Source organism: Xyrauchen texanus, chromosome 28 (assembly GCF_025860055.1).
Source record: "Xyrauchen texanus isolate HMW12.3.18 chromosome 28, RBS_HiC_50CHRs, whole genome shotgun sequence".
NCBI classification, from domain to species: Eukaryota; Metazoa; Chordata; class Actinopteri; order Cypriniformes; family Catostomidae; genus Xyrauchen; species Xyrauchen texanus.
This window is the reverse complement of record NC_068303.1, coordinates 33,118,208-33,135,123: the sequence shown is the minus strand read 5'-3', so window position 1 is coordinate 33,135,123 and position 16,916 is coordinate 33,118,208. Positions and strand designations below refer to the sequence as shown.

Below are 16,916 nucleotides of genomic sequence, written 5' to 3'. Positions count from 1 at the left end.
ACCTGCCGCTCCATGGGCCTTGCCTAAGAGCACAGACATTAGTATGCAAGGCTCAGATGGATAAGCAGGTGTGGTCTTCAAATCTGGAGCAGAGGAGGGGCACAGGTGGGAATCTCACACTCTTAGAAGAAAAGGTTCCATATAGAACCCAAAAAGGTTCTATCGCTCGCTTCAATTTTGGAACCCATAAAAGCTCCTATATTGAACGATTTGAAGGTTTCAATAAAAAGAACCTTAAAGGGTTCTTTGAGCCAGGTTTAGGGGTTCCCAACGTGGAATCATATTTTTTACCAGAAGAACGTTTAATAGAAATGTGAATTAAATTGCTCATGTAGACACTATATCACATAGGAAGTGAAATAACACATTTAAGTATTATTTAGTAAAGCATTTTTAATCGTTTGTTTACAACAACACAAGCAATAAATAACACAATTCATAATGCAATAGTTATAACAATTGACTTGATAAATCCACGGGTTTGTAATAAGCTAAAGGCCTAAAAGTAGTAATATTAGATATCATCTAACATTTTATTATGTTAAAATTATAACCATAAGTAAGATTCATAAATAAGTACAAAACTAAGGGAAAAAATGACTTATTTTTTCTGTTGAACATCTGTTGAACAATTTTAGCACTGGGGCAGATACAGAATAATTTTGTTGCCACTGGGGGTCTACCTACAGCATGGTTACAAGTAAACACATTGCGTGAGGTATTTTGGATACAACAAATTAAACAAAGCTTCACTTCAGCCATCTCCATGTCGTCTCGTCTTGACACCAATATGAAAGATCAGGTTGTGGCTGGATGTGCTGATGCCTTTAAGTAAGAGAAGCATGAAATAGACTTGATGTCAGTATGCAGAGTAATAAAAAAAAGAAAGAAATTGGCATCTCTCTGAATTACATCTTAAAACTTACATATTGAAGATTAGGAGTGTTGTGTTTTATCTGTATGAAGAAATAAGTAATGCTGCAGTCACGGTCCTGTCCCTCTTTCAGTTTGGGGGGGGTGTACGCTCAGGTTTCGTCTAGTGTAAGAGTATGTGACATCGCTTTGTCTGCCATTGCTACGCATTCTCTCGTCTTGTTTGTCAGTTGGCATGGGCGTATATTGCCTTTTTGTCTTGCTGATGTGCGCTCCTGCCATTCGGGTGTTTTGTTGTCTAGTGAGAGCATGTGGCTTTGTTTTGTTTCTGCATGTCTCTCTGTTTTACGTCATACCCCGTTTGCCTCACCTGTCCCGTTATCAAGTTTGATTTCTCTCCCTATTTTAGCCTCCTCGTGAGTGCTGTCCAGTGCCAGTTCGTCTTGTCTGCTTGTGTATCCAGTCGGTCTTTAATGTTCCAGTCGGTCTAGTCTTGTTGGTCTGTTGATCCTGTTTTTTATTCCCATCCCTACCCCGGTCTGGTTGGTCCTGTTTCCTGTTTCCCCCCTGCCCCAGCCTGGATTATATTTCTTTCTTTTTTTTCTCCTTCGGGGTAGTTTAAATTTTTTCGTTTTTCCACCTTGTGGGAGTTTGTGTTTGTTTTTGTACTTGTTTAAGTAAATTCCTTCATTTTAACTCTGCGCTTGAGTCCTGAGCCTCTCATTCTCTGCACAGCCTAACAGCTGCACTCCAGAACCACTGAAAACAGAAATTAATAGTGTTTTTAGCATCATAAAAACCTTAATGCAATGCAAAATAATTAGAAATAATGGGACAAGATATGTGTGCTCTTTCTGACATTGTTTATGTCATTGTTTTGAAGTCAAATGCCCACTTTGACTTCCACTTCTAATGGCTCTGATGATGTTTATGTTCATAACTTCAGAAATCCTCTCTGAATTCCTTTGCTAAAAACCCATATTCAATTAATAAGGCAACTTCAATTTAAAAATACATAATTATTATATTTTTGTAAATTACAATAAAACTACAAAACACCAAAAATTGAAACATTTCCATCACTTCCTGTCTTTGACATTAGACATTTGATATTCTCTTTAATCAGTGCAGTGTGCTGAATTCAATGTTTGGCTGTGATGTGCTCCTGGAAACTTGTTTCATTTTTTCCCATGTTTTCTTGGTGGAAAGAAAATTATATTATAACAAAACATGTAATCAGGATTACTAAAGATATTTTAGTGAGTCAAGTGTGAAATTACTAACCTCCTGGCTGAGAGAATTGCAGGCCTGCTTTTGTGCTAAAATAAACATGTAAGTGATAAATGACAAGGGGTTAGCTCAAAATAAATAAAAATAACATCAAATTAATCTACAAATTAATTTAATTATCTCACTTACCAGGATAATATCGCCAGGTCAGGATATCAGCTCAACCGACTTTCCATGACGGTTGAAATTTGAAATAGGATTTTAGCGCGTTTTGATTACGAGTTGCGCGTCTGCGAGCGTGCGGCTCAAATGAGCCCTTGCGCTATGTAGATAGGACAAAAAATAACGAGCAATACACGATCAATTTGTTTGCCTTTAATGATAAACACAATTGTATGCATCTGTTGTTGAATCACGAGTCATTAATTGACTGTACCTGGACTGTATATTGATACTGAGATAAACCTGTCTTCTTAAAGAGAACTGTAATTTATCCATTTAAAATAAAAAGTAAATTGTAAGAGTTTTATTGATCTGCAGTATAAAATGCAAATGCAAAATAGTGTATTGTTTTGTCCAAAACTATTTATAAATACAACTTTTAATAATGTAAATTATACATACACTATACATAGCAACTGTACTCACATTGTTCAAAAAGGGTTCATTTTTTGTACATTTTTGTGAATAGAACCTTTTTGGCAACAAGGGTTCATTGGTGCTGAGTAAAGAAAACTAGGGTTCTATATAGAACCACAAAGAACATTTTTTTCTAAGAGTGCAGTATACCCCAGCTACTAGGGGAGTTGTCGAGCATTGTGAAGGCTGCGGCTCCCACCACATATTGGTGAGTTGTTTGTGGAGCTTGTGGAAGAAAGGCACCGGCCGGCAGAATACAAAGTCAGAGACAATGGTCACTAAGTAAATTGAGGCCACACCATATTGTGAACTTAGTCGCTTCATGCCTAAGAACGCCTTTTAGCCGTGACTTGCAATTATAGCACAATGTCTCATACATAGTGTTGGAAAAATTGCTCGAAAAAGTAATTCACTACAAATTACTAATTACTTTTACTAAAAACATTATTACAACAAATTTTCATCAGATAACTTTACTGATACTTCAGCGAAAAAGTAATAATATTACTAATTACTTCATTTTTAAGCTACTTTCTAAAACACTTATTGAAGCATTTTTGTTTTTCTCTCAAAAAATTATGTATATATAAAAAAAAAAATTAACCCAAGTAATCCATTTAATTGAAAGTCAGTAACTGTTCTGATTACAAAATTATTAAATGTGATGCATTTTACTTTTTGACTAAGAAAATATTTAGATTACAGTAACTAATTACTTGACACTGCTCCTAACTTATTGCTAAAGTACATGATATAAGAGTATTAGTCCTTGATTATTCATTAAAATCATTAAATTCATTCACTATTCAATAAAATGCTGCCTGTATCTGAATGAGATCACATTGAGAAGTAATTCGAAGCATAGTGCTTGTAATCAGGCCTCATAAAGTTGGGTAGAAATGCCCTTATTACTGATAAGTGCTTCAAAATTCCTTTTATCCATTTTTGAAATTGATGCTCTGTCGCACATATCTAGACTACAGCAATTCAGGTGTGAGGGCTTTGCAAGAGGGTCGAAGATCATCTTGAACCCAGGACTGGCACACTAGGCCGTGTTCTTCACTCTGCCTCTTCAACTGAGTTCGACCAATTCAAGTGTATTCAAGTATTCAATGGCAGTTTAATGTTCGCTGTGCCTTGACTGGATTCTGAATCGCATCAATGTGATAAAATCAAAGACAAGCTCCAGACAGTGTCATGAGAAGAGAACCAAACAATTTCCTGGATCTCTGTGTTGGTGTATTGTGGCTGTAAACAAGAAACAGGGATGCCATAGATGAAAAAAAAAAAAACGAACCCCTGTCACGTCACTCCCATTAATACCCCTGTGTGTACAGAATGGGATTAAGAATAGGTTGAGACAAATTACAAAGGTGCATGCTTGTTGTCTGTTAGCCAATCAGCTCGCTCACACTGAAATCCTCCACCTCCCAAGCTCCACAGGCCTAGATCTGCTACATAGGGATTGTATTATATCTAAATGTGCAGCAGCATGTCATACATAATTGATGCAGCATGTCTTGTCTTTTTCTAATTTTGCAGCAGCAGCATGTCCATATGCTTAACTCAGTATGTCTGTATAGATCAGAGATCTTGTCCACCCAGACCAATATTCTATCAATATGTCATACCCATATTAACATACTAAATCTTTCAGAGAGTTGTCATGATTGAACTGTATTTAGCTAGTGTATGTGGCCTTTGAACATAAAATGTTATGTTCAGTTATGTAAAAACATCAATCAACAAGGTTCCTTAAGAATATCTCCTTTTATGCTTCATTTTTTAATTCCCTTTTCCTTTTAGGTTATCCGTTTTCAAAAATGTTACTTTGAATCTTAAAGTATAAAGAAAAGTGATGCTTTCAATTTGTCGTAGAGCACAGGGCATGAGGTGTTCTTCTTTGCAAGTCACTTTGATCAATGAGTTCACAGTTATGATTCACAGTTAAGATCCTTGCTTTGACAAGTCAATAAGATAATTAACTGCATCTCCCAGCACTATCATCCTAAAGCATTCTAAGCATTTCTCTGTTTATTAATGAAATCAACCTTAAAACTAGTAATACATGTACAAACATATTTGCATCAAAATGCATGTCTATACAGTAGTTAGACATATCTCATTAGATTTTTTCGTCCATAGGTGTTAGCAGTTTGTTACATTATTCCTACCACAAGGAGGCACTGCAGACAACACACTCATTTAACTCAATGGCTTCATCAAAAACTGACAGTGAAGTAGTACAGACAGAAATAAAACTCCACTCAATAGCAGAGATTTAGAGGAATCAAAATGAAATGAAGCCATCGGATGTTGTAACGATGACTCTAGAATATGCTTAGACATTTCCACTCAATATGAGATTGCATACTATTATTGCAAAGCTATATGGAGTTCAGTCCTTTCAAAAAGATATTTTGCTACTTATTTATTCTATTTGCTTGGAGAGAGAAGTCTCTGGGGGAAGTCTTAGGGGCTTTCACACTTGGTTCGATTGCCTGTTCCGAACCCGAGTTCGATTGCTCCCCCCTCCCCCCTGCCCCCGATGGACTGTGTTCACATTATATATTTGTATCCGAACCGTGATGCGCTTGCGTCATCAAGCTGCAGCTGGTGCGTAATCCTGTTGCTTGATAACCGCGAAATGAAAAGCGTCAAAATTCAATGAATAGACTTGCTCGGTTCACATTTGTTCTTCTTTTTTTTTAACCTTTGGTTTTGTTTTCAACATCAAGATACAGAAACACACTTGCGTCTGTCTGCCGCAAAAATACTGAAATCGTTCAAAAGACAGCGGGCTGTCCACCGAAGACAATTTTTGCGAAGGCAAGCAGAAATCATCTCTCTGCTTGCAGTGCGTGTGCGTGTGCGTCAATCCCGCTTTTCGTCAAGGTAAGTGTATACACACACACACACACACACGCACGCACACACAAAAGTAAACTCTTTCCGCTCATTTTGAAAGTGACGCGTGTGAGACTGACGATCACATTATACGTCATCAATAGCGGTTCACTTCCGCGGTTTGGTTCGATTGCGTTCATATCAGCAGCGAACCGTACTGGAGTTCACATGAACCGTACCCCAGACCACCTTTTTAAGTGAACCCGAGTACGGTTTGCGGGTGCGCACCCGAGTTTGGAAGACAGCGTTCACATCATCCAAACGAACCGAACTCTGACGTCATTCGAACCGGGGTGCGCACCAAAAGTGCTAGTGTGACAGCCCCCTTAGAGGGAATGTAGTCTTAAAGAAGTCCATTTGCATTTCAAATAACTCATGCATTCAGGAATCTAATCTGTTAACAAGGGGGCTGTTTAGCCAAAGACCATTGTATACTGTATGTCATGTACTTAATGAAAATTACTCTATCAAACAAAACTCTTAAGATATTTTTAACTACGAAGGTCTAATCTCACTATTCACTTTATTAGGAACACCTGTACATCTACTTATTCATGTGATTATCTACTCAGTCAATCATGTGGCAGCAGTGTAATGCATAAAATCAAGCAGATACGGGTCAGGAGCTTCATTTAATGTTCACATCAACCATCAGAATGGAGGAAAAAAATTATCTCAGTGATTTTGATCATGGCATGACTTGTTGTTGGTGCCAGACGAGCTGGTTTGAGAATTTCTGTAACTGCTGATCTCCTGGGATTTTCATGCACAACAATCACTAGAGTTTACTCAGAATTGTTCCAAAAACAACAACAAAAAACATCTAGTGAGCGGCAGTTCTACAGACTGAAAAGTTTTGTAGATGAGAGAGATCAACGGAGAATGGCCAGACTGGTTCAAGCTGACAGAAAGTCTGCGGTAACTCAGATAACCGCTCTGTACAATTGTAGTGAGCAGAATAGCATCTCAGAATGCATAATATGTCAACCCTTGAGGTGGATGGGCTACAACAGCAGAGGACCATGTCGGTCACTTTATTAGGACCAAAGTATTCCTTACTAAATGCTCAGTGAGTGTACAGGTGAAACTCAAAAATTTGAATATCATGCAAAAGTTCATTAATTTCAGTAATTCAACCTAAAAGGTGAAACTAATATATTATATAGACTCATTACAAGCAAAGTAAGATATTTCAAGCCTTTATTTGATATAATTTTGATGATTATGGCTTACAGCTTATGAAAACCCCAAATTCAGAATCTCAGAAAATTAGAATATTACATGAAATCAATAAAAACAAGGATTTTAAATACAGAAATGTCGGCCCTCTGAAAAGTATAATCATGCATATGTACTCAGTACTTGGTTTGGGCCCCTTTTGCATTAATTACTGCCTCAATGCGGTGTGGCATGGATGCTATCAGCCTGTGGCACTGCTGAGGTGTTATGGAAGACCAAGATGCTTCAATAGCGGCCTTCAGCTCTTCTGCATTGTTTGGTCTCATGTCTCTCATCTTTCTCTTGGCAATGCCCCATAGATTCTCTATGGGGTTCAGGTCAGGCGAGTTTGCTGGCCAATCAAGCACAGTAATACCATGGTCATTGAACCAGGTTTTGGTACTTTTGGCAGTGTGGGCAGGTGCCAAGTCCTGCTGGAAAATGAAGTCAGCATCTCCATAAAGCTTGTCTGCTGAAGGAAGCATGAAGTGCTCTAAAATGTCCCGGTAGAGCGGCTGCGTTGACTCTGGACTTAATAAAGCACAGTGGACCAACACCAGCCGATGACATGGCTCCCCAAACCAACACAGACTGTGGAAACTTCACACTGGACTTCAAGCATCTTGGATTGTGTGCCTCTCCATTCTTCCTCCAGACTCTGGGACCTTGGTTTCCAAATGAGATGCAAAATTTGCTCTCATCAGAAAAGAGGACTTTGGACCACTGAGCAACAGACCAGTTCTTTTTTCTTTAGCCCAGGTAAGACGTTTGACATTTGAAGCCCATGTCCAGGACCCGTCTGTGTGTGGTGGCTCTTGATGCAGTAACTCCAGCCTCAGTCCACTCCTTGTGAAGCTCCCCACACATTTGAATGGCCTTTTCCTGACAATCCTCTCCAGGCTACGGTCATCCCTGCTGCTTGTGCACCTTTTTCTTCCACACTTTTCCCTTCCACTTAACTTTCTATTAATGTGCTTTGATACAGCACTTTGAGAACATCCAACTTCTTTTGCAATTACCTTTTGAGGCTTTCCCTCCTTGTGGAGGGTGTCAATGATGGTTTTCTGCACAACTGTCAGGTCAGCAGTCTTCCCCATGATTGTGAATTCAACTGAACCAGACTGAGAGACCATTTAAAGGCTCAGGAACCCTTTGCAGGTGTTTAGCTGATTAGAGTGTGACACTTTGAGCCTACAATACTGAACCTTTTCACAATATTCTAATTTTCTGAGATTCTGAATTTGGGGTTTTCATAAGCTGTAAGCCATAATCATCAAAATTATATCAAATAAAGGCTTGAAATATCTTACTTTGCTTGTAATGAGTCTATATAATATATTAGTTTAATGAGTCTATTTAATATATTACTGAAATTAATGAACTTTTGCACGATATTCTAATTTTTCGAGTTTCACCTATATAATACTGAAGAGAGCTCTATACTCTTACTGCTGCATATGTCAAGAATTGTATCATTTTAATCTCTTTATATTTCTCCCAAAGGGACTGGGGAATGGAAAAGGGGTATATTATAAGAAACATATTAGACAAAGTTGGGGCAACTCCAATCCATGTATATTTGTCTTCCCAGCAACCAGAGTAAAACACCTACAACACACAAGCTTAAACTTTACAGGTTTGCGCTTTACCATGCAAACCATGAATCAGCAAGACACATCTGTGTGAGAGAGGCTGGTTAAACTTACCAAAACACAGCTGACTTACAATAAACCCATGTTATTTGATTAAATTGTATCTATTTTAATGTCACTTGCAGTCTCTTTTAAGGTCAAAAGGATAGGCCTATTTTTTTCTCTCTCTCATCAAACATGAAAAAGCTCAGGAACAGTATCTGCTAATGATTTGTGCAAAGTAGTCCTCAGCTCTTTAGTATAATGAAGCTACAAGTCCTTATTGGCTTAATTAACCTTCCAGGAGTAAAATGACAGTTAGGTGTCAGGAACTGATTAGCTGAATAACATACATAACTGTAACAGTCAGCATGACCTGCACTCAAATGAGGTCTACATGTATATCCATCTAACAGATTTATTTCCTTAAAAAGTTTTACAAGCATTACACTGTGGTTGTGGGAACCGTTAAAATGTCCACTTTTCTTAAGTTGAGTTGACCGTTCTTCAAAGGTTAGCATGGCATTCCTGAAAACCTGAAAGTCTTCCTGAAAACTTTTATCTGTCAGAAAAAAATTTAAACAAATCTAAAGGACATATTGTGTCATAATGTGCGAACAATGTTTCAATATATTACACAATACTTTTACACACATATACTAAACACTAAGTACGTTTATTGAATACTAAGAACATCATACAGATATTACATTAACTTTATTTTAACATGAGCATTCACGTTAATCTCAATGGCAGATGCTTGGCTGATTCATGGCACCTGGAAGCACGCAATTCATTATTAAAGCTTTAAAAAAGTGTAAATGGCATGCGATTAATGCTGCGTTCCAGATAACTTGGAACTCCCACCTCTTACTTGAAAAAAATTACTGGAACGCCTCTCAAATTTGGACATCCGACTTGTGAAATTGGGGTAGACCGAACAACCCCAACCTCGGAGAGAGAAGAATCATTTGAAAGATGGCAGCAACTGACGACCATAACATGGAGTTGGGATTTGTGAAATGTATAAACAAACCTTTAAATATTTTCACCACACAAAATGTATGAACATGCAATATACAGTACAATAAATATACATAAGTTTATATAAGGAGTGTTGTTTGTGTATCAATCAACGACTATGCTTTCACCTATTTTGTGCAAATTTACCGATGCCTTTAACAAATTATGAAACCTAAAATGTTAGAGGGTATTATTTTTTTTTCTCTAAAAAATCAAACGCAAACGTTTCGGTTACTGTCGTAACCTCCATTCCCTGATGGAGTGAACGAGAAGTTGTGTCGATGTAGTGACACTAGGGGTTGTTCTTGGGAGCCCAAAAACACCTTAAAATCTTTGAGAAAAGGCCAATGGGAATTGGCAAGTGGAATTTGCATCCCACTCCCCCGAACATACAGGTATAAAAGGAGAAGGAATGCCCACTCTCATTCAGGTTTTGTATGTACAAATGTAACCGAGACATTCCCTGTCACTCACTCGACATTGTGTCGATGTAGTGACACTAGGGATCCCTATAGAAAATGCCACAACAGCTGAACTGTGTTACGTGACTGCCGATGCAGGTGCAAGCAAGCTGCTGCGTTCGTAATAGCAGGTGCATCAGACTGCACGTAACCTCCCTCAATGCCCCAAAAGATGTCATATAGTTCCCCACATCCCTGAGGGGGGTGAGCAACATAAATAGCATGGGAACAGGCCATGCCAGCCGCAGCCTTTTCTCTCTATGTTTTCTCTCCACAGAGTATTAGATTCGACTGGGGCCTTCTAACGCTATTATACACTTCAGGGAATGTGTTCTTTTTCTTTTCTATACAAACACGGTGACTGGGGGCAGAGAGAGCTCTGACCAAGGGAGATGCGGATCTGCCGACAGGGAGACTGTACCGCATAAAATACATCACATTGGGGTTACCAGAGTAATCGGCACCTGTGGAGCACCTATCCCAGGACAGGGCATTATAGTACCCATAGTGAATCTGGCTGTGAACTCCACCGCCGAATTCGTGAGCCACAGGGCAAGGGAGGAAGTACATACAGGGTCCACGACTTCGTGAAATAGGCCGGGGGTAAAATTTATTTTATTGTTTTCACCTCAGGGGAGGGGAAAGGCGCTATATGCATGCGATACACCTGGCCAGCTGTTCCGTATTACCAAAGCCTTCCTGTTCGTACCTGAAAGAACATGGGACGAAACCGGCTCAACCCGGAGATTGCAAAATCTCACGAAGGTATTGGGTGTTGACCAGCCCGCTGCTCTGCAGATGTCTGCCTGAGAGATACCATTGGCTTGAACCAGCAAGGGGGTGGGCATCACATGGGAACTGTAGGCCAATGCGATGCAAGCTTCTTTTAGGAGACAGCGTTCCCTTTCCTCTGTCCACCAAAGCAGACAAAGAGAATCTCAGATCATCTAAAGCTCTGCATGCGATCCAAGTAGATGTGCAAAGCATACATCGTGAAATGTAAAGAAATATGAAAAATACTGTCATTATGATTCAAAATTAACAGATCATCTTATAACATTCATATACAACAGCACTCAATTGATAAACTATAAAATATTGTAATATTTTCATAGAAGATCCCTCAGACACAGCTGCATTGGTGGTGTCTGGGCCCCCAATGCAGTTTTGCAAAGACTATTTAGACTTTTTAGGATTAAACTTTCTCTACTTTTTGGGGAAATTAAAAAAAATTTTCAATGTGCAAATGTGATTAAATATCGTGATAAATATTGATATGGAATGATATGAAAAAGAATATCATGATAATATTTTTGCCATATCGCCCGGCCCTACATGTGAGGCGCAATCATCGACACCGAGTCTAACTACATGCAGAGAAAAGAGATGCTCTGAACCGGGAAGAGCTTGCTCTTTTACCAGTTGACCCAAAGCCCTAGACGACTGGGGTGCATGAGCACCTGGTTGTTTGCGCACAGCAACTCTCGAGAGTGTGCTAGGATCATCCAGTTTTTTAGATAGTTGAGTATGTGGACGCCCACATCCCTTAACGGGGCAAGAGCTGCCTCTGCGACCTTCTTGAAGACATGAGGGGAAAGGACAGGCCGAAGGGGAGGAACTTGCACTGATACGCCCGGCCGTCGAAAGCAAACCATAGGAAGTGTTTGTATCGAGGTAAAACCAAGACGTGAACGTTGTCATCCTTCAGGTTTACCGCCACGTACCAATCTTGAATGCACACCAAAATGTGTTTCTGCATCAGCATCTTGAACTGGAGTCTGTGTAAAGCCCGGTTCAGAACTCGCAGGTCCAAGATTGGCCGCAACCCACCACCTTACTTTGGTATAATGAAGTAAGGGCTGCAGAACCCTTTCCTCATCTCGGCTAAAGGGACATGCTCTATCGCACCCTTGCGTAGAAGGTGAAGAGGAAGGCATCAAGGTGAAGCGGATTTGTGAAGGTGAAGGAGAGAAAGCCGCTGGAATGTGCCCTATGTCCAACAGCATACTGATACACAACCGCTCCACTCTGAAGAAAAAACCTGAATGAGAGTGGGCATTCCTTCTCCTTTTATACCGGTATGTTCAAGGGAGTAGCATGCAAAATCCACTCGCCAATTCCCATTGGCATTTCTCAAAGATTTGAAGGTGTTTTGGGGCTCCCAAGAGCAACACCTAGTGTCACTACATCGACACAACGTCAAGTGAGTGACAGAAGGGGAACTGCATCTTTCCATGAACTTTTCACCCCATGTCAAGCACTTTTGCTAAAAAAACGAGTTGGGGGAAAAAAACTATTCTTTGAAAAAAAAAAAAAAAAAACAACAAAGAAATAATTCTAAATAAGTATAGGCTACAGGTTAAAGCTGGCCATGAGCCGAGCTGGTCTCATCTTGGAACTCAACGGGGAAAACATGCGTGCTGGGGAATGGGAGGTCCGCAAGGATTTACCTGGCGAGACCGCGGCCATTGAACTCCCCAAATTACCTTCAGCACCAGCCGGGACGGACTTGTACCCATGGGTAGAAGGCGCAGAGCAGGGGTGGCTGAAGTGGCTTTCCCTTGGAAGAAGGAAAGCCGGGATCACAATGTTATCATGGTCATGTCCTCACAATGAGAACACAAACAATCCGCGTATGCTATCTCAGTGTGATCGCGGCCCAGACATGTGAGGCAGCGCCCGTGGCCGTTGGAGGTGGAGAGCTAGCGATTGAAGCGCCAAGAGCGTAATCTGCAATAATCGTGCAGAAGGAGAGAAAGCCACTGGAATGCGCCTTATGTCCAACAGCATACGCTTCTTTCAGAGGTGAATGGAACAGCAGTAGTATTCAGCTCGCTGATACACAACCGCTCCGAAGAAAAAATCTGAATGAGAGTGGGCATTCCTTCTCCTTTTATACCCGTATGTTCGAGGGAGTAGCATGCGAAATCCACTTGCCAATTCCCATTGGCCTTTTCTCAAAGATTTGAAGGTGTTTTGGGGCTCCTAAAAGCGACACCTAGTGTCACTACATCGACACAACATCAAGTGAGTGACAGAAGGGGAACTACATCTTTCCATGAAATTTTCACCCCATGTCAAGCACTTTTGCTAGAAAAACGAGTTGGGGAAAAACTATTCTTTGAAAAAAAAAAAAAAAGCAACAAATAAATTATTCTAAATAAGTATAGGCTACAGGTTAAAAAGAAAACAAAGTTTATTTTCTTTTCTTTTTTTGCTAATTTATGTAATTTTTTTAAGGTTAATTTCATTTATGTAAATATTAATAAAAAAATATCATGACTTATTTAATTTGATTTCTAATAAAATGTAGTCATGGCAGTTGCCTGAAAGAACGCAACAAGTTCAGATGTCTTACCCACCACAAGAATGTGCCGAGTCCCGAGATTTTTCCTGACATTCATAGACCACAATGATGCCCATGGGCTTAAAAATAAAACTAGACAATAATTTACTAGATTTATTTGCATTTTGCCCAATAAACATCTCAAGAAAATTTTTTTACTTGGGACACATTTTCTTTAGAGCTTTTCAAAAGCAATAATTATATTACAGTACATTAGTCATTTGCCAGATTGGACTATAAAAGTTAAACGTTCGCATGTTTCTTATCCATAGGGCTTTTACTTGAAAATCCCACTAGCAACCTGTGGTTAAGGGTATTGCTCATGGACACAATCATGATAGGAGTTCCCAATAATTTTTCAGTTCATGAATCACCCCTTATGGGATTTGAACTAGTGGTTATTGTTGAATATCTAGAACAGAAATGTAACCACTAAGCTACCACCACCACTGTACAATCAGTTGATCAATATTGTGTATTATGATAAGCATTGCTTTGGTGACACTAGTGGCACAAACTACACACTTTTTCACACAGTTTTAAACAATACATAACAGTGTACTTATCTAAAATCAGGGTTTTCAATCAATATTAATTAAACACACAAGTGAATTTCACATTTTTGTCAATTATTCTATCTCTTAGGGAATTTCTCTGTCAAAATATACTTTATCTGCTTAAGAAGATGTAGATTAGTACTGTATGTTTTGACCACATGCAACAAAAAGATATTGTCAGTTAACAATAAAACCATAAACCAATTGCTCATCTCGGCTTTTAACTTTTACCTGTTATTTCGGCAACAACCATACCATCATATCAAGGAAGACTCTTATGTCTTACCTGTAGGTAATGTGAGGACCGGAAAGAAGGTTTAAGGTCCGGATGTATCATGGGCTTCTCCAGATTAAGCGAGGACTTTCGATAGGCCTCTTTGGCCTGACTGACGGTGAGGGTGGACCACGAACTCCTCTTCGTGAATTTTCCCTCAGGTGCCATCGACAGGTTTTCACAGGCTGAGCACTTGACATCATTGTTGCTTTTGGAGGTTTTGAGAGAGTGATCTCCAAAGTGACTGTGCATGGATTCTGGGAAACTGTGACCAACAAGCTCGTAATGGTGGCGGCTCATGGCACTGGCTGTGCGGTAGGTGCTATCACTGTCCAGGTTGTCATCTGAGCTCCACCAGCCCCCTGTGCCTGTCCGATGCCTGCGCTCCTTGCTTTTGCTGCGTTTGCTGCCGTGCTTGGATGAGTGATGATTTCCGTGGTGATGGTGATGACTTCCTCCGCTCCCACTGTCACCTTTAGTACCGTTCATTTTGGATGAGCCCTCTAGTGAGTGTGACTTGGTGAAGAGTTTCTGGACAGAGTGCACCAGGTGTCGGATACGTCCGGGACTCTCACTGCGCTGCTCGCCGCAACCGGTGGCAGACGCGCGTTGGTACTGCAGTGTGTGGAAGCCATCACGATGAAGCGGAAGATGTTTTTCAAACTGGTCCAGCAGGTTGGCAGGGATGCGATTGCTCTTGCTGCTGCTGTGGTGAGATACAGGTGTTGCGGCAGCTGCAGTAGCTGATGTGGGGATGGCTGCGTAGTCTTCCCGCACAGCCGGGTCATAGTACTGCAAGCTGTAATGCATTCGGGGGAAGGTGCTGCTAGAGACATGTTCGACAGGGGCAGTGGATGTTAGAGCCATGGGTGACATGATCATGCAGTCAGAGTGGATGGAGCTGCGGGGGGAAAGACGGTGATGGAAGTCCATGACGCAGGTCTCCGTGGGGCTGAGTAGGTAGGAGTGACCCAGGTCAGACACATGCATGCCATGTAGGTCGTGGAGATGTTCGCACTCCGCCAGCTCACACGGGGAAAGTGTGGGAATCTGGTGCGGTGCACGACCACCTGATAAGCCCTTCATGTTCCTGAATGAAGCGACGTCACTATCCTCATTGAAATTTTGTGATGATGACCAGGGGGAATACTGCTGGTCTAGAAAAATAAAGAAGAGAACATTTGATTAGTGATTGTTAGTAGATTAGAGAAAAGATTGTGTCGAATAGCAGCAAGGGTAACTGGAACTGAGACCAGCTTATTTAAGTATGAGTCCAGACCAAGATCAGGGGTGCATTTCCCGTACAACGACGGAACTCACTGCATAACCACCATAGTATGATTCATCATTGTACAAATTAACTAGCTAGTCATGACTGTTTCTCAAAACATTAATAACTACACCATACATCCATCATTCGAACCCCATTGGTTGAGCTGTCCTTAATTATGTTTCTCAGGGGGTGAAGTTATAACTTTGGCAAATATTAAATTGTAGCTCATCTACAGGTACACCAGAAATCCATTTAATTAGAGAAAACTGCTGAAGCCATGTAAGCAGCATGCACTTTGTAATGCTACAGATGTATTGCACTGCAATAGTGGGGATTCCCTCTACATTAGACTACAGTGTTCCCCTGACACATTTGAGCATATGCACATGCAGGCTCTTCAAAAACTTATTAACATAAACACATAAAAGCCACATTCTCCAACAGAAACTGTGTTAAACTGTTTTCTCTTAACAGCCTTTAATCCCTTAAATGGCTGCACTCGAGACATTGTGTGATGTGTAAGAAAGCCACTTTCTTTAAAACCCCGGAATAAATCGTTTTCTTAAATGCATGTCAATGTGGTCAAAGTTTTGACAGAATTAAAGATATAGAAGCCTCAGTATGTCAAAAGATGCCCACACAGCAAACTAACAAGAAACTATGCTTCTAACCACAGATAAAAACTGTAGTTCTAACCACACAATTTTACAATGCTGTTTGCGAATATTCGTTGGAACTACGGTTTCGGGAAACACCAAATCATTGAACTACAGGTGAAACTCGAAAAATTAGAATATTGTGCAAAAGTTCATTAATTTCAGTAATTCAACTTAAAAGGTGAAACTAATATATTATATAGACTCATTACAAGCAAAGTAAGATATTTCAAGCCTTTATTTGATATAATTTTGATGATTATGGCTTACAGCTTATGAAAACCCCAAATTCAGAATCTCAGAAAATTGGAATATTGTGAAAAAGTTCAGTATTGTAGGCTCAAAGTGTCACACTCTAATCAGCTAAACACCTGCAAAGGGTTCCTGAGCCTTTAAATGGTCTCTCAGTCTGGTTCAGTTGAATTCACAATCATGGGGAAGACTGCTGACCTGACAGTTGTGCAGAAAACCATCATTGACACCCTCCACAAGGAGGGAAAGCCTCAAAAGGTAATTGCAAAAGAAGTTGGATGTTCTCAAAGTGCTGTATCAAAGCACATTAATAGAAAGTTAAGTGGAAGGGAAAAGTGTGGAAGAAAAAGGTGCACAAGCAGCAGGGATGACCGTAGCCTGGAGAGGATTGTCAGGAAAAGGCCATTCAAATGTGTGGGGAGCTTCACAAGGAGTGGACTGAGGCTGGAGTTACTGCATCAAGAGCCACCACACACAGACGGGTCCTGGACATGGGCTTCAAATGTCAAACGTCTTACCTGGGCTAAAGAAAAAAGAACTGGTCTGTTGCTCAGTAGTCCAAAGTCCTCTTTTCTG

The 16,916-nt window shown here is 40.2% G+C and overlaps 1 protein-coding gene across 1 annotated transcript in view; it reads right to left on the bottom strand.

The window, feature by feature from the left end:
• The window catches only part of LOC127622235 (disks large-associated protein 2-like), a 161,561-nt gene extending 146,316 nt beyond the window's left edge, over positions 1 to 15,245 (bottom strand). Inside the window, exon 1 of the mRNA XM_052096264.1 lies at positions 14,172 to 15,245. Coding sequence (XP_051952224.1) covers positions 14,172 to 15,245 — 1,074 coding nt within the window. The remainder of the gene's footprint in view (positions 1 to 14,171) is intronic.
• Positions 15,246 to 16,916: the final 1,671 nt, after the last annotated feature.